This window comes from Adiantum capillus-veneris, chromosome 15 (assembly GCF_014529385.1).
Source record: "Adiantum capillus-veneris isolate H3 chromosome 15, ASM1452938v2, whole genome shotgun sequence".
NCBI lineage: Eukaryota > Viridiplantae > Streptophyta > Polypodiopsida > Polypodiales > Pteridaceae > Adiantum > Adiantum capillus-veneris.
Window position 1 is genome coordinate 9,875,607 of NC_140945.1, and position 27,632 is coordinate 9,903,238.

A 27,632-nucleotide genomic window follows, 5' to 3' on the forward strand; every position below is an offset into this window, starting at 1 on the left:
GAGTCATGTTTTGTTCACAGGAGCGACGGGTCCACGAGTCGTCAAATCGGCCCGCGGGGAGCATGGCCGCGGAGAGGGGCAATTCACCAAACGGGCCTCGGTCCCCCTCAAGTGCCGTCCACGGTGAGAAGTTAGGTTAGCGGGAGTTAGGTTAGAAATGGGAACGTGGACCGCCGGGCCGCATGAGGGACAGCCCATGTGGGGGCGCTAGGGGCAAGGAGGGACCGCCGGCACGCGTGGGAAAAAGTTCCCTCTCACGAGGATCCCAACATTCTCCCCCCCCTCAAGGAACTTGACGTCCTCGTCAAGATTGTAAAGCATTTGACCACATAGTGCATACATCGCATAATTGTCGCATAACGCATCTTTATTCTGCTGAAAAACTGAGCATAACTGTACTGACAAACTACTGCATCCTATACTACTTGCTGTACATGGTTGTGGTCTTCTATGCCCTAGGCATGTGTTTGAGGTCCGGAATCCTGTAGTACCGAAGCAACAACTGTTTATCCATTGCAATTACTCGATCTTCTGGTACCCAAGTGCAATCTGACATTGGCCGCCCTCTCCACTTGACATAGAACTCTAGGTTGTTGCGCCTGAAACGGTGTTTGATGATAATTTCTGGCTCAAAGGGGTTTACTCCTTTGTCTAGTAGGGGGACATGGCGGCCATATTTCCCATCAACCTGAAATCGTTTGAGCAAGCTGATGTGAAAAACATTGTGGATCTTGACGTTGGAAGGTAGCTCCAGCTTGTAGGAGACGTTGTTGAAATCTTGCAGTACCCGGTATGGGCCATAGAAGCGGTGGTTGAATTTGGGTGTTAAGTTTTCGGGAAGGTTGATGTTCTGGGCACTTACCAGCACCAAATCACCCTTCTGAAAGAACTCTGTTCGTGCTTTTTCGTTATGTCTGGCTACATACTTATCTTTGTACTTCATCAAGTGCTTTCTGGCTACATCCAAACGTTTCTGCCAAGCCGTCAAAAACTGCTCAGCATCCTGATCTTCTGCATGCATAGTGCCCGATGCAAGCGCCATGGGCGTAATCACCTCTTTTCCTGTGGCTAGTTCAAACGGGGTGTATCCTGTCCCCGAGTGCACACTGCTATTGTATTGAAACTCAAGGACTTCCAGAAAGTCTGCCCAATCCTTTTGATCTGCTTGGACATAGCAACGGATGTAATCTTCGATGCCTTGATTGATTCGCTCGTCTGCCCATCTGTTTGGGGGTGATAGGCCGAAGAAAACCTGAGCTGTGTGCCTAGGAGCTTGAATAACTCCCGCCACATGTCGCTTAAGAATCGCCCATCGCGATCCGAAACAATGGCCAGTGGGAGTCCGTGATTCTTGAAGACATGCTCGAAGAAAAGCCGCGCCGTCTGGTAGGCTGTGAGGGGCGGCTTTGCGGGAATGAAGTGCGCCTGCTTTGAAAAGTAGTCCACGATCACGAAGATGGTAGTGAATCCGTGGCTTTCGGGTAAGTCGACAATGAAGTCCATGCTTATCACATCCCAGGGGCGAGATGGTGTAGGCATAGACATCAAAAGCCCTGCTGGCTTTATTCGTTGTGCCTTGACTAGCTGGCAAGTTGGGCACGTTCTTACATATTCCACCACATCTTCCTGCATCTTTGGCCAGAAAAAGTGACGGCTTAGCCTGTCAAAGGATCTCTTTTGCCCACCGTGTCCTGCAACTTTGCAGTCGTGGGTTTCCCAAAGTAGTTTTGCTTTGAGTGTAGGATCATCTGGTACATACACGCGGTTATGGGCATACCATAGCCCATCCCCCAGGTCGAACAGCCCCACGGAAGTCTTGCCTTGTCGCCAACTCTGCATCATCTGTAATACTGCGGGGTCTGTCTTACTGGCCTCGCGGATCTGGTCCAGTACTTCATCACTGCTTATTATGCTGACTGCATTCACCTCGGGCATGCGACTGAGGGCATCTGGCATTGCATTCTGCTTGCCCGGTTTATGTATGATTTCTATGTCATATTCTGCTAGCTGATCTTGCCACCGACTCTGTTTGTGAGAGAGCTTAGGTTGTGTCTGGAAATACTTCAGAGAAACATTATCTGTGTATACTTTAGTATGCTTGTCCAATACGTAGTGACGCCATTGGTCAAGGCAGTATACCACTGCATACATCTCCTGCTCGTGTGTAGCCCATCTCTTCTGTGGGTCTGTAAACTTCTTCGAAATGTAGGCTACTGGTCTTTCAGCTTGCATTAGTACCCCTCCCAGTGCGATGCGTGAGGCATCGGTGTGAATCTCGAATGGCTTGTCGAATTCTGGGAGTTTAAGTACCGGTAGGAAACACATCACCTGTTTGATGTGCTCAAAAGCTCGTTGGGCCTCATCTGTCCACTTGAACGCTAGCGAACCCTTGGTGGTGTCTGTTATGGGGGCCATGATCTTCGAAAAGTCTTTGATGGACTTTCGGCAATACTGAGTGAAACCCACGAACTCGCGTACCTGTGTAACCGTTCGGGGGGCAGACCAATTCACCACGGCCTCAATCTTTTTAGGATCCACACGAATTCCATTTGCAGTGACCAAGAAGCCCAAGAATTCCACTTCCTGTACTGCGAAGACGCACTTTTCCAGTTTCGCGTACCACTTGCATTCTCTGAGTCTGCGGAGCACCTGTCGCACATGCTCCACGTGCTCCTCAAAAGTTTTGCTGTAGATTAGCAGGTCATCCAGGTACACAATGAGGAATTCATCCAGCATGTCGCCGAAATCTGTATCCATTCCAGCTGAGAAGGTCGCTACTCCATTGGTGAGGCCAAAGGGAAGCACTAGCCATTCGTGAGCTCCATACCGTGACCTGAAAGCTGTCTTGTGCACATCTTCATCCACAATCCGAATCTGGTGGTATCCTGATCGCAGATCGACCTTAGTGAAGTATTTTGCCCCTGCCAGCCTGTCTGTTAGATCATCCATGTGCGGCAGAGGGTACCTGTTCCGGATGGTTATTTTATTCAGGGCTCTGTAGTCGACGCAGAGCCTGGATGAGCCGTCCTTCTTTGTGACAAAAAGCACCGGGGCCCCGTAAGGGGACTTGCTGGGCCTGATAAAACCTGCTTCAAGTAGTTCTCCTAGTTGCTTCTTCAGTTCTTGTAGTTGTGTGGCATCCATTCGATAGGGTGGACGGGCTGGCGGCGAATGGCCAGGCACTAGTTCGATCTTGTGATCCACTGCTCGCTTAGGTGGGAGCCCAGCTGGAAGCTGCGGCGGTACCACGTCCTTGAATTCTTCAATCACTTTGATGATACGACTATCCCCGATAGTGCACTCCTCATCTGAATCTGCTAGTGTTACTTTCATCACACAGCAGTGAACCTGGGCCCCTTGTTTGAGAGCCTTCTCTGCTTGCTTTGGTGAGATCCACATTGAGTCTGGGACGAGGTCATCCCAGCTAACTCGGGTCTTCCCTTTTTCCGTTTTTGTCGGCGTTGGTGTCTTAGTTTGAGCTGCGTTCACCTGCCCTCGGGCTTGAGGTGGCACGTAAGGTTGTGGTTTCGGCGGAGCTTTTTCTTGAGTAGTCTTGCGGGCAGGAGGCGTGTCCATAGGTCGGATGATCGGGACAATCACCCCCTTACCATTCATGTCCAGCATCAGTTGATTCATGCCCTTGGCATACAACCCCATCACGTAGGAGTCATACCAGGCCAAGCCAAACATCATGTCGTAGGAATCCATGGGCACGACGATGAAGTCCACTTTGGCTCGCCATTCACCTGCTTGGACCGCCACGTCGTAAGCCATCGCGGTGTTCGAGTCTTCGCCTTGTACGAAGCCCACTGAGATGCTTCGTCCTCCTCCGGGCTTGCAGGTCTTTACTCCCAAGCGTTTGGCACACGATGGTGAGATGAAGTTGTGACTCGCTCCCGAGTCGAGCATCGCCAATTGTGACTGCCCGTTGATCACCGTCTTGACATACATATTTGGGATCGGTTTGATACGAGCTGCTAGGCAGTGTAGAGAAGCTTTGATGGCTCCTACACGGACCGTCCCTTCGGTAGACTCTTTGTTTCCACTTTCAGACTCTTGCTCCGTGATCTCAGTGATCTGCACTTGTGAAGATCCTGTCCTGTCAACGTTGGTCTCATTGGCCCAAGCGGAGTGAGCTCGAGACTGAGAGCTAGCTTTGTGACAATCATTATCCCAGTGAGGACCCCCACAGTTACGGCATGGGCGGGAAGGATTCGCCCTCCAAGGCAGCGTCCGCTGAGGGGCCCCTCCAGGCTGGTTCACCGAGAAGTTCCTGCTACTCGACGAGCCGCTGTAGCTGCTTGGCGCATTGTTGCGAAAGTTCCCGTACAGTCGGGGCTGGTTTGACAAGCTGCCTGCGGGCTCGCTCCTTTGGGGCCCAGCTGAAGACTGATTTTTGTTCGAGTTGGAAGGGGTATGCCCACTTCCCCCAGACTTTGAGTTGGTGGCCCCCTTTCGGCGTAAGTCTGAGTCCACCAGCCTTTCTGCCATGGCCAGCGCCGCCATGTAGTCGACCGGATTCTGCTTTTCGATCTCCCTACGGGCCCAATCTTTTAGCCCATAGAGGAAACCATGGAGTCTCACTCTCTCCCAAGTCATCTGTTCCACTTTCAGCATGGACTGCCTGTATTTGGACACATACTCCTGCAGCTTGCTTTCGCCTTGGGTGATGGTCCTCCATTCGTCTAAGTGTCTGAAGTCTTCATTCTTCGGAACGAAGTAGTCCCGCATCTCAGCCTTGAGGCGGGTCCATGACATGTAGGGGTTTTTCCTCTCTTCTAAGAGGAACCAACTGTAAGCGTCCTCTGCTAAGAAATGAGACACCACGGATGTCCATAAATGTTCTTCCATTTTGCTTGTGCGGTAGAAGCTCTCTGTGTCGCGGATCCATTTCTCTAGTATCATTGAGTCCCGTTGACCCGAGTAGGGAGTGGGTTTGATGGGCTTGAAACTCCCCATCCCATCACTCCCACTCGCGGGAGCTCCCGACGTGCTTGCCGGCCCTTTTCCTTTGTCTGCTGTGGCATTCTGAGCATTCAGCAGACTTACCTGTACGAGTTGTTGAACCAGCGCGGCTTGAGACTCTAGTATAGCCTCCCACCTTTCCATTCTGTCATTGCGGGGAGGGTCGTTCCTCTCCCCATGAAATGAGTCTCCATCTGCGTGACTCATTTCGTTGGGTGACGAAGGCGCGGACTCAAACTCTGGCCCGGCTTCGCTGATAGGGTCTAGGCGTTGTAATCTCCCTTGAGAACGTATCCACCTGGAATACTCCCAAGAGTCAATCACACCGTCCGCTGCAATTTCTTCTAATCTTGCGGCGGGTAGGGGAGTGCTACTGGAGTCACTTTCGGCGGGTCTTTGTCCCCCTCTGTTAGGCATAGACCAGCTTTTGAATTTCTAGCTCTGATACCAAGTGTTACGGGACCCTGAAGAGCGGCCCGTAAATGGGACTTAGGGGCCGCGCGCGTTCGCCGATCCTTCACCTGAACACAAGTTAGCCGACTTCACAACAAGTTGAGCAAGTACTTCAAAGGGACGCGCGAGACAAGATTGTTGAAACAAGCCCGTGACGGGCGCTTTGTATTGATTCAAAAAGTTGATTACAAAAGGGACGGAGGCCTCTCCAGCGCCTCTGAAGACTGGGTTAACCTAACTCCAACCTAGAATAGGTAAATGGTTTTATGGACGTGAGGACTGCCACCCCGGCTCCGGTTGAACAACCGGCCCCCTCTTGGCTACCCCGGCAGGATGCGCACGGTTCACCAAGAGTGGAGTACTACTCCCTTATAAGTCCTTTAATTCGGGGCGCTCAGGCAAACCACCCAAGCCCCATGGCCTTGAGGTAGAAATCCCTCTCAAGGAGTCACCGTCGGTCCCGTCCAGGAGCCGCGGTTCCAAAATCTGATCAAAATGCCGAAACGGCCCCGCGGTTGCGTCCCGGGCCGTTTTGGTCCACGGGACCCCCGGGGACCCGGCCACGGCCCAAGCGGGGCTCTCACTTGCATAGAGTCTCTCGGGGGCTCCCGGAGTCATGTTTTGTTCACAGGAGCGACGGGTCCACGAGTCGTCAAATCGGCCCGCGGGGAGCATGGCCGCGGAGAGGGGCAATTCACCAAACGGGCCTCGGTCCCCCTCAAGTGCCGTCCACGGTGAGAAGTTAGGTTAGCGGGAGTTAGGTTAGAAATGGGAACGTGGACCGCCGGGCCGCATGAGGGACAACCCATGTGGGGGCGCTAGGGGCAAGGAGGGACCGCCGGCACGCGTGGGAAAAAGTTCCCTCTCACGAGGATCCCAACAGAGAGAGCATGTAAAGTTTATGTTCAATACCAAAAGCTGCAAATCAAATCTTAAAGCTTATCAAATTGGAATAAACAAATGTTTCATTCATTTCCTTTCATCCTTTGGAGAGAGGGAAATAAAGGCTGCACACATCGACAAAGGTGTCAATGTCCTGGAGTTGGAAAACCTAGATGAAGTTTACCTTTTTACAATGCAAAGTTGAGATTCTCAAGGGTCCAAATTAATTCTCATTGTATAGCGGTGAGCCAACTGCACCCTCTCTACCCCCCCCTTTTTTAAAAACTATAACACCTTTCATCTCGTGTGAGCATCACAATATATAGTTATTTTTTCCCATCTTACAAATTACCCCCTGTGTGTGGGGGGTATACCATTGCCATGATGCGTTTGAACCTTGAAAGAGCAACGGTTGTGGAGCCCAGTACTTGGGAATCAGATAAGTAGTAGTCATGATGGATGAGATATCTCAACATAGATAGTGTCTTGTGGCAATCCTCAATTTATACACTTGTCTTTTTGGTGAGATGCGAAAGGGAAGAGGGATGCAAGCAATATCATTTCCAAGTTTACTCAAAGAGTGCAATGTCCCCCTAACTCATTTTCCCGGTTTTGTAATTGATTGCTCACACAAACCATGACAATACCGCACACGCTCTTTTCAGTATCATGCCACAAATTTCTTATCGAGGGTTGATTATCATGGCTCAAAGAACGTTATGATGGATGATGAATGTGTGTGCGTGGTGTGCGTGCACTAAAAAGTATGTGTGTGTGTGTGTGTGTTATAAAGGCGAAACAAGCACGTTTTAGATGCTGATGTTAGATGACAACGAACTTACTCACAATTGATTGAATATCAACACTGAAACATGAAGTCTCCAAAGAGTTGGGTCTAACATTAAGGTTTTGGACTCTTAACCTACGGGTTTTGGGTTCAAATCCCCCGTTGGGTCACACTGTAGAGGGGCACCTTGTGCTCACGTTGCTAGGGCTCTTGCCCTTGGACACTTGAGTGCATCCTCCTCCTGGGGTGGGTCACGAGAGGAGCTTCCTAACTGGTTGCTATGAGTTCTCTCCGTCGTTCCCAACACATGGTGCATCAATTAGGTGGCCATGGTGATGCACCTCCCCCTGTGGGCCCTCTGGTGTGTCGAAAAAAAAAACAATGCCACATTAACTGTCACAAATTATGAAGCAAGCTACATACAACGTTGTTGCTACCTTGCCTCTTTGCTACTTGGTTTGCGTAGACGTGGCACTCGAGAGGGCATTAGTGCTTGCGGGGTGCAAGTTCATGGAAAGTTCACGGTGTCTGAGTTTCACCTCAAGTTCACATTTGGGATCAATGGTTGTGATCTTTGCCAACATGCGAGTTTCAACCATATATCTTTGCCAACATGCAATCTCCAACCATAGATCCCCTCTGAAATTGCGGAAAGAAGGGGGTTTGGGGTTTGTAATGCTTGCAGAAGACCCAAATGGTCTACCATTTCAAAACATTTACAGTGTTTAGAACTAGATATATGTGCATCGCATTATGGTGGTCTGCGTAAACTTGAAGTGAACTCGGTGTGAACTAAAATCGATGGTGGGCCAAAACCTCTCAACATACTGCTACTATTTCCGTCTTATAACAAATCAGGTGCAGGAGAATAGTGGTAAGACATTCCTCTCGTGTCAAATCCCATCCAACCCATACCTTTTCTCCCAAATGGATTAGACTGTCTATGATCAACAATGATTTGGGACTGTAGTTCCCCTCCCAAAAAGAAGGTGCTCAATAGTCCCACCCTCCCCACCCTGAGTTGTACATATTGAGTTCAAGACTCGTCTGAAAGAAGTGGCATTACATCTTTTAAGACTGTTCCTAAGGTGTTAATAAATAAATATATATATATATATATATATATGTATGTATGTATGTATGTATGTATATGTATGTATCTCTCTGTCTCTCTCTCTCATACACATGCACGTGCACGACCTTGAAGATAGGACCAATAGAGATAAGAGAGCAAACCCACCATCCCTCTCTCTCTCTCTCTCTCTCTCTCTCTCTCTCATACATACACACACACACACGCACGTGCATGACCTTGAAGATAGGACCATTAGAGATAAGATATAAAAATCTATTGGTCCTATCTTCAAGGTCGTGCACGTGCATGTGTATGAGAGAGAGAGAGAGAGAGAGAAGAGAGAGAGGGATGGTGGGTTTGGTCTAGTTGGTAGGTTGAAATTCCTTGAAAGTTGTGGGTCAAGCATCATTGATGAACCGTCAACAAGTAATAGCTCCATTCGTGGTGATTTGGTTGAGGAAATTATTGTGCTAGGTGGGGTCTTTTTGATGGCATGTTGTGGTTTCTAGATTGTGTCTTGTTTTGGTTGTAGTTAGTGAGTTTCCACAATGGAACAACTACCACTAGACATGGACTCCATTCGAGATAACTTGACACTGTAAGGTAAAGGATGATTGTGCCAGGTGGAAATCTTGTTTTGGCATCTCCTTGCATCAAATAAGTTGTGTTTTCTTGATTGTGAGTCTCTTAATAAAAATGTAATGGTACATGAAAATGCATGACATGATGGTAAATTAGAGCCTCAAGGATGTATAAGCTAGGAAGGTTGTCTTTTTGCTGAAATTTAGCTTGAGCATTTAGCTTGAGCATTAAAGTGAGCATGCGATGTGATTTCTATCAGCTACCTAATTGATGGACGGTAATAAGGATTTTTTCTCTATTAGAATGTGGTGGCATGAAGCATAGTTACCAATTACATGTCAGTGATGCAATAATGCCGAAATTGGCATAGTTGCAAAGACTTGCATAGTTACACAACACAGAGATAATCAATGCACGTGTGACCATGCACGAGGCACAATTGTCCTAAAAAGTAATTGATATAGATGTCCTTCGTGTGGACACTACCTTAAATGATTGAGAAGTTTCCTCAAAAGCTCCCCATGCGCACACAATCTATGGCTATGACACACAAGAGATAATCATAGAAATTATCCTCGATCTCTCCCCCTTCTTCTATAGACCTTGCAAGAAAGCACATAGGAGAGAAACTAAGCAATATTTGTGTGAGGGAAAATTGTTAAACCTACGTGAGACGGTCGACAAAGGAGAAGAGAGAGTATAGCTCGATCAACCACCTGCATCATATTGTTCTTCACTTCTTCCTATTCTCTTTTAAAATTTTAATTTTCTTTCTTAAGATTCAAGTTTGAGCTATAAAAATTGTGGCTAAGGCCTTGGCTATTCACTTTGGAATGGTGAATACTAGAAAAAATCCTACATCTTTTCAATTTGAAGAATCACATGTACTTGTTGGACATGGTGTTTAGTGCATGTGAAGAACCGTTAGTATACAAGCCAAATTATAGGGAATTTTTCAATAAAAGGAGACTTCTTTTTCAAACTTTAGTGCCAAATCCACGAGAGATATCGTGTGGGTGAGTGGGTGTGCATATACTTGGCCAATTAGTAAAACCAAAATTTGCGTTACTAAAAAAGAAAACTAAAATAGATTTCTATGTTGGGCTCTCGTTGTTGTAGTTTCAAATTCAAATATCTAGTCAGGCTTGTGAGTCTCATATCTCGTTATTGCATTGTCGTAAGTCTGTAAGCATTGAATTTTGTTGATGCTTTACCAGCCTCCTCTCTATCTCACTTTGTGCAACCAACCATCAAAAATCAGTCATCATGTGAGCATGGGTAACCCCTAGTTGAGTCCAAAAGTCTGAGAGGAGCTCATAAGGGAGCCCCTATTGGTGCCAATGTTGATCTGTTGATGATATGGTTGGCCTCTGATCGATCTTGCATGATTTGAAATTGTGCAATCATAGCATAGTGGAACCACACAAGATAAATGATAACCTCAAATTTTCAATCCAAGGAACCTATGCTACCTGGCTAGAGCATGGACACATATGACAAGAGTGAGAGAGCTTGCTTGTTTTGATGATAGAAGAAGAGGCCCTAATGGCAGAATAGAAACTCAAAGAGAGAAGCCATGGAAGGGACAATCCATTGCTTCCCTCTGTCTGCCCCCCCACCCCCCCCCCACCCCCCCCCCCCCCCCCCCCCCCCCCCCCCCCGCAAAATACACCCACACACAAGCCTATTGGCTTGGCTTGGGACCAATAAACTAACCCTTAAACTAAAAACCTTTCTCAGCTCCCACTTTCCCTTGCTCTATCTCTCTCATAAGCCCCTCTCTGAGCATTTTTATCCCCCACTCCCCCCCCCCCCCCCCCCTCTCTCTCTCACATAAGATCCCTTTCTCAACCTCTTTCTTAGGCTTGTAATCTGGCCTAAAACCTATAAAATAACCCTAAAGCTAAAAACCAATGTTCTTTTAACATTGCTCCTAAATGCTTTGGGTTCTCCCCCAAACTTTGACACTAATACTATAATATGCTTGCCCGATGTGAACCATCTCATTGAAAGTCAACTAAATAACCTTGAGGCCCCCGAGGATACTTGATGGTCGGCCTTTTCTAGGTCCTAGCTTGCAAAAACATATCGCCTCACAAAGTAATCTCCTCTAGAGTAGGCGACCGTATTCTTCTCCCTGTCCCACCATGCGAGCTCTACTAAACCTCGAGCGAATTTGGTCGATTAAAGAAAAAAATGAGCGAGTCCCTTCAAAGAGAGGGCCAACAACCCAATATATGTATGTGACTTTCATAAATGAACCTCAAAAGAGAGCCTTGGCATGATGTTTTGTGAGGGTGGCTATGCCTTGCTAGTATTATTAGTGCCAATAACGGACGCACCTTTGTGCTCTATGTTATTTATGTCTTCGAAAAGGCCTAGAGTCACTCTCTAGCTACATCCAAAAATAGAGTGTTCCTTTAAAAGAAATAACCAATGGCTGGGGCGCCTGCCAATGTGTCATTGCCTAGAAACTTTAAGTTGTTAAAAAAGTAAGTTCTTGCAATTCTCTTTCTATACGGATTATCAAGGTCTTTATAAAAGGAAAACATGATCTCAATAATCCATCATCAGAACTCCATTATTTAGTGGGTTACACATAAAAATCCATAATAATCCACTATTTAGTGGATCAAACTTGAACAAAAAACCCTGAAAAATGCCATTACTCCTTCATTAGAACAAGATTCCTATGATGTGTCATACAACTCCTTTAGAAATTACATCTCTTTTTGTGTATCAAGAGGGTCCACCCTTGTCTGTGGAACATGTAGACATAAATTATGCCATTGCCTGACAAATATGGGCAAACCATAGAGCCTAGGAGAGCAATGTAGAATTTTTGAGCACGACCAAGGGCAATTTGTTGGCATGCTAACCACAAGACCTTTAACCCATTGGACATGTCGTCACACAAATAGATTGCTTCTTGTAAGGCTTTAATGCCAATGCCATGATCCACTGCCCTGAGTAAGATTGATGACATATTGTAGCTTTTTTTCAATCGGTTAGTTATACAAGCTCTTTTAAATCAATAAAGCCTAAAGCTTTGCCTTGATATGGGAAAACAAGTGAGATGTATTAGTTGCTATGATATATGCTACATAGTGAGGTACTTTACTCTCATTCTCATGGAAAAAAATATATGGACGAGAAAATGTGCCAATATAATTAAGGTGAAAATCTCATCAAAATTTTGACAATAACGAATACAGCTAACATAATGAAAGGCAAACAATTTTTGGTGGATAGATCATATTTTGCCTATTCTGAGTAATTAGTCATTAAGGGACGCAATAATTCCATATATTGGTGACACAAGGTAAACTTCTATTCTTCATGCTAATGGAAAAAAAGAATTACTCATTGTCAGAGTGCAAACTGAATATCCGGCCTCGTATTGCATACATAAATAAGGCATCCAATCGCAATTTGGTAAAGAGTGACATTAACAGGATCACTACTATCATGAAGACTCAATGTCAAACCTGTTTCCACCATGGGAGTGGCAATAGGTTTACAAACCTCAAGTCCAAACTTACAGAGAAATATCTCTATATAACTTGTTTGACACGAGGCAATACTACCATCACACTACTTAAACTGTATGCCCAAGTATTGATGCAACATTCCTAAATCTTTCATCTTAAAGGTAGCTTTCAAATCAGTCTTAAATTCAACGATGTGTGTCTCATTCGGACCAGTGATCAACAAATCATCCACATATAGAACAACAATGAGAAGTACATCACCCTCATGCTTTACATACAAAGTGCTTTCTGTTGGACTGTTACAAAAGCCTCGTTTGACTAAATGAGTATCAACTTTCTCATACCAAGCTCGAGGAGACTGCTTCAACCCATACAAAGCTTTCTTACATTTGCACACTTTATCCTCTTGCCCTTTCTTAACAAAACCGCGAGGTTGCATTACATAAACATCCTCAAATATGTCACCATTCAAGAAAACAGTAACAATGTCTGATTGATGTACATCCCATCCAAAATGTGCTGCTACTACACATAGAAAACACACAGTATTGCGACAAGTGGGAGTAAAAGTCTCTTCATAATCTATGTCGTTCTGTTGTGCATAGCCTTTTACAACAAGTTGAGCCTTATAGCGATCAACCTCACCATTTGGCTTGTGTTTCAACTTGTAAACCCACTTTGTACCAATGGCCTTTTTTCCAGGAGGCAAATCACATAAAGTCCATGTGTCATTTTCTATAAGCGCATCATATTCTGATTGCATAGAAGCCATCCAACTGTAAGGTCCTCGTCCTAAAAGATCGGGGCCACTTGGAAGATAGTCTTCTTTATCCTCTAAATCCGTTGACGACACCCTACTCCGATAATGCGAAGCAAGGACACGAGCAACGAAAGAGAAGAAGACTTCCACCTATTGGGTTCGTAGTTGCAAGACCCTACGCCACAAGCCAGGTCGATGAGGTTAAAGGTTCTATGGACTTTAGATCTTACATTATAAGAGAAGAAAATCCCTTTCACATATTAAGGATCCAAAAACAACACCTTTTTTCCCGCGATTAAGAGGCACGACCGCCATCCTTAAATCCAAAATATGACATGGGATAAATCTCTAACTAACTAAGACAAAGTGAAAAGTACTCGACTAATCGAGTCCACCCATCCTTGACTGGCAACCTGAGCTAGTCCCCACTTTCCACCCCACACGCACACTTTTTTCCACAATGTTTTACATATACAAACAGTGTTCCTTAATTAATTCCAAACACAGGTTCTTTTATACAGCCCTTCAAACAATACCAAAACAATTCAAACAATGCTAATGAAAGCAACCCTATTATTAAAAAAAAACAACTTTTTCAATTTCTCATGATTTTGCCGCTACCCGCGGACTTTCTCTGTTTAACCAACAGAGCCTTTGCAAAGGATTTATTTACTAACTGCGAATTGTGCAACCTTCCCATCTCGCTAATCGCGAGGCATCTTGCTAACTGCCAGGCATCCCGCTACCCACGAGGCATCTCGCTAACCGCGAGGCATCCCGCTACTCGCGAGGAACAAAGAGAGACGATAACCTCAGCTTAATCTCCGCTATCCGCGGAATCATCTCGCTACCCACGAGAACAAAATATATTCTTTCAATAATTCTTCTCATTAATGATTCATCAAACATGATCAACCAATTCTTCTTATCAATCAAAAACCGTTTATCAAACAATAACAATTGATTAAACAATAACAATCCAACAACAGTGACAATTTATATAAACAGTTCTTTCACTAATCTATGAAAACATATGCTTGTTTTATGTGATTGAACAATCACGTTTCCGGTCGGTTTAAAGTAAGGTCTAAATTCATCTTATCGGTCAACTATGCATAATTATAAATTTGTCATACCAGATTTGGAGCGCGTGCAGCTAACTCCTGTGCTGGAGGTTGGACGGCTTCGACTTCTTCTTCGGTTGATGCTTCCGCATGAAATACGTTCGGAGTAGACACCTTTCTTCCCACCTTCCTTGGTGGTGCAACGGCATGGGCGTCCTTAGAACTTCGCGTTACACGCTTCAGAGCCATAGCTACGGAATGGAGAAAAGAAAAACGCATTGTTGGAGAGAGAGAGAGAGAGTGTTCACAAATCGGGTGAAGGCACGTCGAAGATTGGAGATGGAGATGGTTTGAAGGTGAGAGGTTAAGGGAGAGAGGCTTCCTCCAGCGCGTCGTTGCAAGAGAGCTTCCGCTTGTGTAGATGTGTGTGTTCAAAGTGAGAGGAGAAGGGTCCTTTATATAGGTTCTAGGGGGGTGCTAAGAATACTAAGAGGTTTCAAGAATAGGAGAAGGAAAAGCTCGCGCGTCGTTGCAACTCTATATATATATATATATATATATATATATTGGGTACACGAATCCTATGCGCGATTCTAAAAAGCTCTATACTTACAAGTTCCCATTCTATTTTGAAAGAGATAAAGAAAGAAGTATCCTAATTTTGACTCACCTTTCTTTCTTTCCTAAAAATACTATCTCTAAGCTTTTTCTTCACACATAGATTAGGTTCGCACATAAACCTATGGTTCCACACACTACAAGAGGCTATTCATATTAGTGACGTTCACACAGCGACGCTCAAAAAAAACATTCCCAGCATCGCTATGAGCGTCTCAAATTTCTTTGTAAATTTGCGACGCTCATAGCGACGCCGGTTGGGCTAAAAAAATAACCGAGCGCGCCCAAAAACTCAGATCTCAGATCTGAGTTTTTCGGCGCCCTCAAGCAAGGAGCAGGTAATGCTCTCCCTCTCTCTCTCTCTCTCTCTCTCTCTCTCTCTTTTTCTTCTCCACACACACACACACACACGAGGAGAGGAAGGAGAGCCAGGTATGCTCCTTCCCTCTCCTCATTCTCATGTTCCCTTCCCCTCTTTCTCTCTCCCTCTCTCTCTCTCTCTCTTTTTCTTCTCCACACACACACACACACACACACGAGGAGAGGAAGGAGAGCCAGGTATGCTCCTTCCCTCTCCTCATTCTCATGTTCCCTTCCCCTCTTTCTCTCTCACTCTCTCTCTCTCTCACACACACACATAGTGTTTTTGAGAGAGAGAGAGAGAGAGAGAGAGAGAGAGAGAGAGAGAGAGAGAGTACAAACAAAAACAAAAACGCACACACACATACATAAACAAAGAATGCACACACACATTGAGAGAGAAAAAGAGAGAGAGAGAGCATGCATAAACAAAAAACGCACGCATTGAGAGAGGAAAAGAGAGAGAGAACATGCATAAACAAAAAACGCACACATTGAGAGAGGAAAAGAGAGAGAAAACATGCATATAATCCAAAAAAACGCACACACATTGAGAGAGAAAGAGAGAGAAACTAATTTAACGTCGTAGGAAACTAATTAAAATTAAAAGAACTAAAGATCTAGCCGACGAGGAGTTGAACTCAAGACCTATTATTCAAGAGGGAAATGGCATAATCAATCTATCATACTTGGCATGGGTGATAGAAAGGTTATACCATTTATCTCTTTTTATTGGCACACACATCCACACACGCGCACGCACACAAGAAGAAGAGAGTTATAACGTCGTAGGAAACTATCTTAAAAGACGTTAAAGATTAGGTTATATGTAGACTTACATTAAATTAGATTTAAGTTTATTTTTAACTAGATTTACGTTTATTTACGCTAGATTTAGATTTACGTTATATTAAATTAGATTTAGGTCTCCATAGACTGCGATGCCTGCTTGAAGCGGGTGAAGAAAGCCCTCAATGGAATATAGGGTATTGTTGCCTTCACTCATGGTGGGCTCCGTCGATCCAAAAGTACTGGTGAAATGTCTTCAGAAGATAGGGAAGAAGGTGGATCTTCAGGGCGGCAAGAGTCACTACATCCCCGACACAATGACCATCTAGACAACCTCTAGTCATTCAACAGCAACTTCAAAGTTAGTAACAAGAGCAAGAACGGTCTAAAGGGCCAATTGCTGTCATCAGATGTGGATGGAGATGAGGCAGCGTCACCGCCGGAACTTAACTCTCATATCTTTAGTGATGAGAATGCCAACTCTTGCCGAGTTATGTGAAAAATTATGTGTTAAATCAGTTTTAAGGTTCTTATAATCTCTGTTAGTTTAGTTCTTTGTTTTTAATATAACATAAGATATTTACGTTAGATTTAGATTTATGTTATATTAGATTAGACTTAGGTTTATTTAGGTTTACACACACACACACACACACACACACACACACACACACACACACACACACACACAAGAAGAAGAGAGTTTTAACGTCGTAGGAAACTATCCCAAAAGACGTTAAAGATTAGGTTAGATGTAGACTTACGTTAAATTAGATTTAGGTTTATTTTTAGTTAGATTTACGTTTATTTAGATTTACGCTTATTTACGTTAGATCGAGTAGAAGCAAGAATTACTTACGGTTTAGGGTTTAGAGTTAGACGAACAGTGAAAAGATCTACCGTGAAAAGATGTTAAGATGCTGTGAAGTGCTACAGCTAGAGAAGAGGCAAAGGGGTTTTGTCCACTACATGCAGTATCATGTAGACGTGGGTGTGTAGATTTCTTGTACCCACAAATATAGGTATTGACCAATAAAGACGAGATTATAACCCGGTGGTTCTGATCTCCATGCACCTCTAGACCGAGGTGTGCGAGGATTGGACATGACTAGAGAATGTGAGGTAAAGAGAGAGAGAGAGAGAGAGAGAGAGAGAGAGAGAGAGAGAGAGAGAGAGAGAGAGAGATAAGACGAAGAATGCCAATAGAATATTAAATTTGTTGTCCAGGTTATAAGTTTTTTATCCTCATTATGAGTAGCGACGAGGATGTGGGACCGTCCAACCGAAACACCTATCTCTCAACGAGGGTCTTATGTCCTTGTAATCAATGCAAGCATGCTGTGCGACGGACAAGACGTGTTTCTTTGCAGCACGTTCGTGAATTTGGCGAGTTCGATCCATCTATTATAGATCGAGTTGTTGCCAATTATAACTCATCGGACTCTGACGCTGGCCAACAAGCAGCAATCTTGCAACCCAATAGACGTGTTCGCAGGCGCTTTGGTCAAGCAGCATATGTGAGGCCACAAGATGTAGCCTATGACAGCTCGGGGGATGATCATGCAGAGCACATTCCCAACGAGGCAATGTTTGAGCCCGAGATTGATGAAATGATCGAGACGATCATGGATTCAGAAAGGCTTATCTATGATGATATGAAAAGTGAAGCCGATATGCCATTGTATAATGGAGCACGTATGTCTAGATTGAAAGCACTCCTGGTTCTTCTCAACATGCAGGCAAAGTTTGGATGGAGTGACACTAGCGTCACAGCGCTTTTCAGGTGATCTATTACAATTAGTTTACTTTAATAAAACTCTAAATGTATAATGATCTGATAGATTTTCACACGACTGTATCATATTTTTATGTTGTGTAGATTGCTGAAAGAGCACATACTACCAGCTGACAATGTGATGCCAGATTCCCGAGATGAAGCAAGAAAGATTTTGCGAAACTTGGGGATGGATTACAATTCTATCCACGCTTGTCCTAATGACTGCATTCTTTTCAGAGGGGAATACATAGACATGGAGAAGTGTCCGAAATGTGATTCCGAAAGATATCGAGTAGATCTCCACGGGACAAAAATTCCACAAAAGGTTTTGCGACATTTCCCTCTGCTTCCTCGCATCAAGCATTTCTTCGAATGTAAGTCCATGGCCGCCCTAGCATCATGGCATGAGGAGAATAAATCTTCGGATGGTGTGCTACGAATTCCTGCAGATTGCGTAGCGTGGAAACATATAGATGGAACATGGTCGGATTTTGCCAGGGAAGCTCGAAATTTGCGCTTAGGCCTGGCTATGGATGGCGTAAATCCATTTGGTCAAAGATCAACATCTTACAGTGTATGGCCCGTTGTCATCGTCAACTACAACATTCCCCCGTGGTTGACTACGAAGAAGGGGCACCTATGGCTAAGCTTGATTGTGCCAGGGCGATATAAAGTGGGGAATATGGATGTGTATCTTCGTCCACTATTGGAAGAGCTACAACAATTGTGGATTGGCATAGAGGACGTGGTGGATATGAGCCGACACACAGGACGACGGAATGCTTTGATCAGAGGCATTCTAATGTGGACCATGCATGACTATCCCAGGCTAACAGAATGCTCAGGTGATCTATTGACACTCCTCACTCAGACACTGTAAATCTTGTTTTTTCCCATAGTTGATCTATTATCATGTGTATACATGCAGGGCTTCAAACAAGCGGATACAGAGCATGTGTCACATGTGGACTTAGACTGAATGCACGTAGGGCACCCTCACTGAAGAAGCAAATCTACGAAGGTCATCAAGCGTATCTTCCAGAGAATCATGTGTTACGCGACGGCTTTTTGGGAAGAGAGCCACCAAGGATGTCTGCACAAGCATGGTTAGAGCAGAAGGAGATGTGCGATGACGGATTGCCTCCAGGGATGAAGAGACTATCTCTATGGTACGAGTTACCATACTGGCCCCGACTCATGATCAATCACTTGCTCGATCCAATGCACATATTCAAGAATGTGGGTAATCTACTATGGGACCATCTGACCGGCAAGAAAGATACTTTGGGAGCCAGAGTTGACCTTAGAAATGTGGATTGTATGGAGCAATATTGGCCGCAAACAGCATCTGATGGATCGATAAAACTCCCTAAAGCACCATGGATTTTCACAGGAGCCCAAGAACGCAAAGTAAAAGAGACCATTCGATCTTTGCGGACCCCCACTGGCGTAATGCACTCGCTCCGAACATGTTTTACTAAAGAAGGAAAGCTTACCGGTTTGAAGTCACACGATTGGCATAAAATGTGTCAGGTACGTTCATAGTGGACTTTAATATCATTGCATAAAATGTGGACTTTAATATCATTGCTGCACATACTTTACAGTTTATTTTACCGGTTGCCATTGAGGGATGTTTGTCTCTCGACATCCGTAACACAATCTACAAACTTGCAAAGCTGGTGCAATGGATCTCACAAAAGGAGATCAACGTAGACTCCATACCTTTCGCCAAACTAAATGCTGCGGAGCTTGTGTGCATGTTTGAGAAACATTTTCCTACTACAATGCTAACCATTCAGGTGCATCTTCTTGTTCACATAGTTGATGAGGTGGAAATAGCTGGCACAGTTCATTCCAGATGGACGTTCTTCTTAGAGCGTTTCATGAAAACGCTTAAGAGATATGTGCGTCAAAAGGCACGTCCGGAGGGTAGCATGGCAGAAGGTTGGTTGGTATCAGAGTCCCTAGTGTACATTGGAGAGTGGCTAGACGGATTTTATAAATCCCGGGACACGCTATGGCGAACCATAGATGATGAGCGCATATCTGGGATTGTCATGTGCAATCTCGATGTTGAGAAGAAGATGACGGAAGATCTAGAGGCTAAAATCAACCGATTTTGCATGCTTCACAATCCAGTGATGCAAAAGTGGATTTCACAATATGAGGATGCAAAGCAAGAGCGACAAAGGGCACGAATCGAGTGGAGACGGGGAAGACGACCACCGATGCACTATCCAGCGGTTCTGGAGAGCCTACCAACCTTCATGAGCTTAAGATGGTTGCACAACCAATTGAAAAGCGCACAACAATGCGGTGACGAAGTGACTGAAGAAGAGTGGGAGTACTCTCGGGGTTGCGCGACCAAGGTAAGTTTGCAATGTAAGACTAGCAAGTGACTTTATTTATAAACGTTTGAACGGCCACTCATAATCTTTGTTCGTTGTAGTATAAGTCATACACAGCAGCATGGTGTAAAGGTCGACATTTTAGGGTGGAACGAATCGACAAAAAGCGTTTTACTCAAGATTGTGGAATCATGGCAAAATTTGAACAGTCTAGTCGACGACGTTCCTCTGATGCAGATCCTGTGGTGGCGGAACTCACTTCGGCACGCTGCAAGAGATTTTGAGGATCAATTACAGAGGATTTTCTGTCGACTTGTTCGACGTGCAATGGTTCAAGATAATCATGGAGGGTCGCAACGCTACTGTGCGTAGAGGAGAGTCTGGTTTTCTTGAGGTGGATTCTACTAAGAAATGGACTGACCTAAGAGACACTTTCGTACTACCCGAGCATTGTGAACAAGTAAGTATGTAAATAGTTAACATCCCCCTTTAACAAGTTATGTGCTTGAAAGCTCTCATGTAAGTTATGTGGCTCTGGCAGGTAATATTTCATCCTACAAAGTCTACATCAAACTGGTGGTACGTCATAGAGGTAGCCCCTCGTAGTGCAAGGACGTATGAAGGCTACCATGTGCCAATCACAACGACATCAATGGAGGAGATCAGAGAAGATGCTCAATCAGAAGCCGCTGCGGTGGTGCCAGACGAGCATCAAGATGCTACTACTCTATATGGGGTGCATGCAGAGGAGCTACAAAATGAAACAGAGGATATGTGTTTAAACGGAGAGCTCTATATAGATATAGGAAGTTATGCTGAGTTATGCGAGGATGAGGGAGAGATCTCTTAAAGCCACAAATATTGTATTTGAACAATTTTGCTCCGTGTTGTAAAAGCTCTGGCTCTCTAAGTACCTTCCATGGTGTATAACGCTCTTTTCTACTCGCGCTCACATCTTTTGATTGAAAATTCTGAGTTTTCGACTTGCCTCTTCTATCACTCAATTCATTGCGTCATTGTATTTATATGCGTCATTACGTCATTGTATTTAATGATCTTTGCGTCATTGTCTACTCTATTCATTCAATATTAAGTTTAAATATTTGTGTGTTTAATGCAGGTATGGATGATGAGGAGTTTCTTTCTTCTTTGTCACCGCAGCAGAGACAGTGGTACGTGGAGCGTCATCGCTCTGGCGCATCATCGCGCGTTCCTACTCCATCCGCATCTCCCTCTCTTTCGGAGCATTCGGCGCGCTCCGAAGCTTCGGCGTCGACGAGACGAGCTTCACACTCGTCTAGACACTGGCGCTCTAGTGGTGGCGGTGGCGGTTGTTGTGCGGATTCCGCCACCGATGCCTCCACACCGCCTCGTGTTCGACGAGGTTCTTTACCCTCCCCTTCTTTGCCCGCCCCCACACCAGCCACAGCATCGCCATCTACGCCAGGTTTTGCACGGCTGACTGTTCCTAGAAGCTACACACCTCTACCTACTCCGCTAGGAGCCACCCCACTCGACACTCCTCGCTTCGGGGCCCAGACGCCGGTGGAGACACCTGACGTCCGTACCCCCATCGACACGCCGCTAGAGACCCCTGCCGGGACACCCAGGTTCACGCGTCACCGGCTAGAGGGCTTGCCTTACTCCGTCGACATCAGTGGCGGCATCATCATGGATGATGACGGCAAGAAGGTGATCTCGCGCATGCGTGGTCTTTGCTCTCAGCTGTTTAGACACTACATACTAAACAAATGGAGTGAAGTACCAAGTGATTTAAAAAACAGAGTCATCAGCATACTTCATGATGAGTTTCCCGTTCCAACACGGGATCAGCGCTTCAATGAAGACCTGATGAAGATTCGAATGCGCGAATACTGCAAACACAAGCGTTCCGAAGTGCAAAAAGCAATCAAGAATGGGTGGAACAGGCCAGATTGGCTGGCCAAAGAAGATTGGAAGAATGCGAAGAAAGCAGCGCGCGAGAATCCCGACAAGTGGAAGCAACAAAAGGATGCAGCCAGAGCGCGAGTAGAGGCAGGGAGCTCGCACCACTTGGGGAGCGGTGGATGGGCATCATTTGAGGCCGATTTTGTAAGTGTTTTCGCATTGCTCTTTATGTTCGATAGTTTAGGGTTTATGAGTTTTTTAATTCTAACATAATGAAATCTTTGTATGTTTTGACAGTGGTCGATGACAGGACGTGATCCCACACCGTACGAGCGCGAGTACGCAGGCAGGAAGGGCTTAAACGCCTTGATGGAAATTCTCAATTCTCGCGGCGGCATGGTTAGTATTAGGGTTTACTCTTTTTTATTTTTTGTATTGTTTTATAAATGTCGTTATATGTTTATACTTACTGAAAGCTGTCTTATTGTCTTTTTTTGCAGAATCCGACAGATACGCCGGTTGGACGCGATGAGACGTCTGACTAGATGACGTCAGTTTAGCCATAGCTAGATAGCATTAGTTTAGGGTTTCTCATAGCTTATGTATCATGAGACGGATTTTATACGTCTTTTTGAACCATGTATATTATTACATTTGTCACCGCAGTTCCTTTTGCCAATCAATTCTTTATGCCTATGATGTTGTACAATTGTCATTATTACATTTGCCAATCAATTCATTTTGCCTATGATGTGTACAATTGTCAATTTTGCAAACAATGCGTCTTGTGGGTGACTATTTTGGGTCTATTATCTATCCTTGCACTTTTTTTAAAAAGTGAATCAAGTACAATATGGTTGATGGGTGGCAGGGCATTCAATGTCCTGCCACCAAAAAAAAAATCTCTTGGGCATCGCTATAAGCGTCGCTATTTATGGCTCTGTAGCGTCGCTATGAGCGTCGCTATAGTCTTCTGTGTAACCGTCGCTATATGCGTCGCTATGAGCGTCTCTATGAACGTCGCTATATAGCGACGCCTATAGCGACGCAGAAAGCGACGCTCGTAGCGACGGTTTTAGCGACGCCGGGGTTATAAAAACCCAGTGTATTTCCGTCGCTAACAGCGTCACAAGAGCACACAACCTCTTGTAGTGACATAAAGAAAGATCATAAATAAATGGATTCTGAACCCGATTTTCAATCCGATTGCTCTGATAAACTCATGATGACTCACAAAATTGAGAATCTCAATTTCTTTGCAAAATAACTGAAATGAATTATATGGATAAATGTTGGGTACATTACAGGGAGAGGGAAAGAGGGAAAGAGAGATAGAGGAAAGGGGGTTACCAGAAATCTTTCCAAGCGCAAGATAGTTGTGCATAGTCCACATAAGGATTCCCCTTACTTGGGCCTCTCTCGCCCCCTTTGCAAGTGAGACATTGACAACATGAATGCATCTCCATAAATCCTCCAAGTCCTCGATGAGGGGCTCGAGGTAAATGTCAATATTTGACACTTTGTACTTTCCTGGCACAAGCAAGGAAAAAGTATATTGCCCTTCTTGGTTGTCTCCCATGGTGGAGTATTGTAGTTGACAATCGCCACATGCGAAGTGCTCCATGAAGTAGACTTAGTGCCGAAGGGGTTGACACCATCACTTGCTAACCCAAGCCTCAAGTGTCAAGGCTCCAACCCAAACTCTGGACATTGAGTTTCGATGTGCCTTCATGCAGGTGAATTGGCAGGGACACGCATCATTCCATCATTTGAGTGATGGTTTGCGTGCCACGTGAGAAGCTCCACGGTAGACCTTCTTGTAAACATGTGTTGGATGCGAGGAATTAATGGAAAATGTCTCAATACCTTGCGAGGTAGGTGTGCCCCCATCTTGTATCGTGCCTCCTCATACGTGGGACATGAGGTAGCATGTGCATGCTCATTGCGTTATAGCATGTAATCGTTGGTGCACGCATGGATACGCTCATATTCCATTCCAAGTGCAGTGACATACGATTTAGCTCGTGATGATCTGGAGGCATGTGGTGATCTTCTGGCAACAGTTTGCCCATCAAACTACAACAAAACATGCGTATTAGTATAATTCCTAGAAGACGACACCATAAAAAGAGAGGGAGAGAGTATATAAAGGCCACATCTATACTTACAGAAGTAGTGCATCGACACTTGCATTACTCCAACTGAATTTTGCTTGCAAGTTGAGTACTTCCAACGATGCTCGGAGCACCGAGTACCGTGCACCATCGTAAAGAGGTGTTTGGGCACTTGTCATCAATCTATCCTCTGTTTCGGCAGCCCGTTTAGTGCAAGGCTGACAATCCTCATCGCACACGTCGCGCTCATGAGCTAGTAACTCAGCACATGTCGAACATATGCTCATTCTCTGCCTCAAAGTGCGACGAAGACGCCATAGGAGCTACCGACGTAGAGCTAGCAGGAGGATCACCATGCGGTGCACCCAAATCGCCCAGTTGCTCTTGCCTCTGCCGTTCGGCCTTGTGCGCCGGTGCACCACCACCGAACACAGACCAATGGGGCACCTCCTCAAGCGACGGATGAGTCACGTTGTCTCTCTCCGAGCGCTTTTTTGAGGATGCCAAAGCCCTTCGTTCTTCACGTGCTCCAAAGCAATGCGCCTCAAGCGAGGGATTGCCCTTTTGCACTTGGCGCAAGGACAATGTAGTTTTTCCTTGAGCCAACGATCTCGCTCTGGGCCTCCAGGGGGACCATGATCATCCGAGTAGATGTTTTGCACATGCAAAATGTTGTTTATTTAGTCATGTGTCCTAAAAAATAAATAATTAGAAAAGCACTTAATTCCATTAGAAAAATTACATATAGTTAAAGTCAAAGGGAATAAATAACAATAAGTGTTAAAATTATTTTTTAACTGAAAGAGAATTAAAAAAATGCAAGTAATAAACATTTAAAAGTACTACAAAATAAAGTATCCATAAAAAAATCAAAAATCTTCATAAAAAAACTCAAAAACTAAAAAATAAAATAATGTATAACTAAGGGTAGAGGGGTGGTTTGTAACACCCCCACCCCCGCAACCTCGAATTCGCATGTATCCATTTGAAATGACTAGCCGTAGTAATATAAGCGATAATAGCCGCGGTAATAACCGGCACCTAAAAAAGGGAAGAAGGCAGAGTATGCCGCGTTTGTACAACATACCCTGCGTCTTGCTCTCCGCCATCACTCCCAAGCTTCCCCCCCTCCCCTCCCTCTCCCTTCCCTCTCTCTCCTTCAACAAGCCTCCCCTCCCCCCCCCCCCCTCTCCCTTCCTCCTCTCTCCTTCTCCAAGCTTCCCAAGTTTTGTCGAAGAGGGTTTCATCCAAGTTTCGGCGAAAGGGGTATTCCGCCATCGTCTTTAGAAGCTCAACCTAATCGAAGCTCAACCGCGCTACAAAGAAAGATTAAACACAAAAGCATATCCCCCCTCTTTCTCTTTTGTTTTCTACACACACACACACACACACACACACACACACACACACACACACACACGTATTAAAAAAAAAAAAAAGAGAAAATAGAGAATCCATAACATACCTCGTTCATTAGGAAATGGTTCTTTGCACGGCTTGTTTGAAATGGTTGCTTTGCTAAGCAGGTTTGAAAATGGTTTCTTTGCTACGCACTTTTGGAAATGATTATTTGGATAGAATGTTAGATACAAATAGAGAGAGAGCGAGCGAGAGAGAGAGAGAGAGAGAGAGAGAGAGAGAGAGAGAGAGAGAGAGAGAGAGATTTAAGAGAGGGAGATAAATGGAGAGAGATAATTAATGAGAGAGATAAAGAGAGAATGAGAGAAAGAGGAAGAGAATTAATGAGAGGGAGATAAATAGAGAGAGAGAGAGAGAGAGAGAGAGAGAGAGAGAGAGAGAGAGAGAGTAAATAGGGAAGGAGAGGGGTAGGGATAGAGAGAAAGAGGGAGAGAGATAGGGAGATAGGAAAGAGAGGGAGAGAGATAGTGATAGATAGAAATAGGGAGAGAAAGAAAGAGAGATAGAGAGAGAGAGAGAGAGAGAGAGAGAGAGAGAGAGAGAGAGAGAGAGGGAAAGAGAGAGAGAAGGAGAGAGGGTGAGAGGGAGAGAAATAGTTAGAGAGAGAGAGAGAGAGAGAGAGAAAGAGGGGGAGAGAGAGAGAGAGAGAGAGAGAGAGAGAGAGAGAGAGTGAGTGATAGATAGAAATAGGGAGAGAAAGAGAAAGAGAGAGATAGAGAGAATGAGAGAGGGAGAGAAAGAGAGAGAGAGAGAGAGAGAGAGAGAGAGAGAGGGAGGGAGGGAGGGAAAGACAGGAATAGAGAGATAGAGATAGATATATAGGGAAAGAAAGAGATAGAGAGAGTAGATAGGGATAAATAGAAATAGAGATAGATATATAGGGGGAGAGAGAGAGAGAGAGAGAGAGAAGGAGAGAGAGAGAGAGAGAGAGAGAGAGAGAGAGAGAGAGAAGAGAGAGAGAGAGAGAGAGAGAGAGAGAGAGAGAGAGAGAGAGAGAGAGAGTGAGAAAGAGTAAATAGAGAGAGGGAAAGAGAAAGAGAGATAGGGAGAGAGGAAAATTGGGCTCCAAAGGGATACCGAGCAAACAACACCAAGATTACCTTCAAGGCGAGGACGCTTTGTTGAACGAAGTGCTTGCTTTACATGGAGGCACAGACATGACTCTGGGATGGAGCTTCCGCTTTGTAGTTCAACTGCATGACCAAGAAGGGGAGAGAGAGAGAGAGAGAGAGAGAGAGAGAGAGAGAGACTCGGTGAGAGAAACAGAATTACTTATTGCATTGCATTAGAATTGTAATGTTACGATCAATTGATCACTTAGACGTTGAATCTAAATGCAGCCAACACAAAACGATGGCTACATTTACAACCTTAACATATATATGTGTGTACATATATATTTTTTTATGTATGTATGTAGGCATTAAGTACGGGAGCATAGCACCCAAAGGTTAAACGCTTCCTCTTGGGTATAGTCCTTTTTTAATCGTGGGGTTGCGGTCATTGATCCACTCATGCATGGATTACCGCAATGTACCTTTGGTTTTACCACGGTTGGGACTGTGATGATATCTAAAGAGGTACAGCTGACCTTTGACACTACTAGCCTCTACTTAAGTCTACTAGTATGTATATGTATCTACGTGTTTGTGTACTAATATATATATCCTCTGGGAGAGAATTGTAATGTTACGATCAATTGATCACTTAAATGTTGAATTTAGGTGCAACCAACACAAAACGATGGCTACATTTACAACCATCACATATATATGTGTGTACATATATATTTATTTATGCATGTATGTAGGCACTAAGTACGGGAGCATAGCACCCGAAGGTTAGACGTTTCATCTTAGGTATAGTCCTTTTTTAATACTGGCATTGCGGTCATTGATCCACTCATGCATGGATTACCGCAATGTACCTTTGGTTTTACCACGGTTGAGACTGCGATGATATCTAAAGAGGTATAGTTGACCTTTGATACTACTAGCCTCTACTTAGGTCTACTAGTATGTATATGTATCTACGTGTTTGTGTCCTAATATACTTGTGTACGTATTTATAGATGAGTGAGTAGGGTGCAAAGCTTAATCTTATATTGCTCTTTGTAATGTAGATGTCAGATGAGAGACCAACTGGTGAGGAGCAGCCAGCTGGCTCTTCTTTTGGTTGGTTCACATCTCAGGTGAGCTCCCACCCGGGGTGGACATTGCCTCCAGTGGACCCGAGTCTTGAGTAGGTGAGAACAAGCA

The 27,632-nt window shown here is 44.8% G+C and overlaps 2 protein-coding genes across 2 annotated transcripts; both read right to left on the reverse strand.

The window, feature by feature from the left end:
* Positions 1 to 585: 585 nt before the first annotated feature.
* On the reverse strand, positions 586 to 1,042 carry LOC147440250 (uncharacterized). Its single transcript, XM_086483493.1, has 2 exons — positions 815 to 1,042; positions 586 to 612 (listed from the first exon to the last, which is right to left on the reverse strand). The coding sequence occupies exons 1-2, from the start codon at positions 1,040 to 1,042 to the stop codon at positions 586 to 588; spliced, it is 255 nt and encodes an 84-aa protein (XP_086339619.1).
* Positions 1,043 to 3,266: 2,224 nt separating this feature from the next.
* LOC147440251 (uncharacterized) lies at positions 3,267 to 5,382 on the reverse strand. Its single transcript, XM_086483494.1, has 2 exons — positions 3,430 to 5,382; positions 3,267 to 3,314 (listed from the first exon to the last, which is right to left on the reverse strand). The coding sequence occupies exons 1-2, from the start codon at positions 5,380 to 5,382 to the stop codon at positions 3,267 to 3,269; spliced, it is 2,001 nt and encodes a 666-aa protein (XP_086339620.1).
* Between the last annotated feature and the right edge of the window lie 22,250 nt (positions 5,383 to 27,632).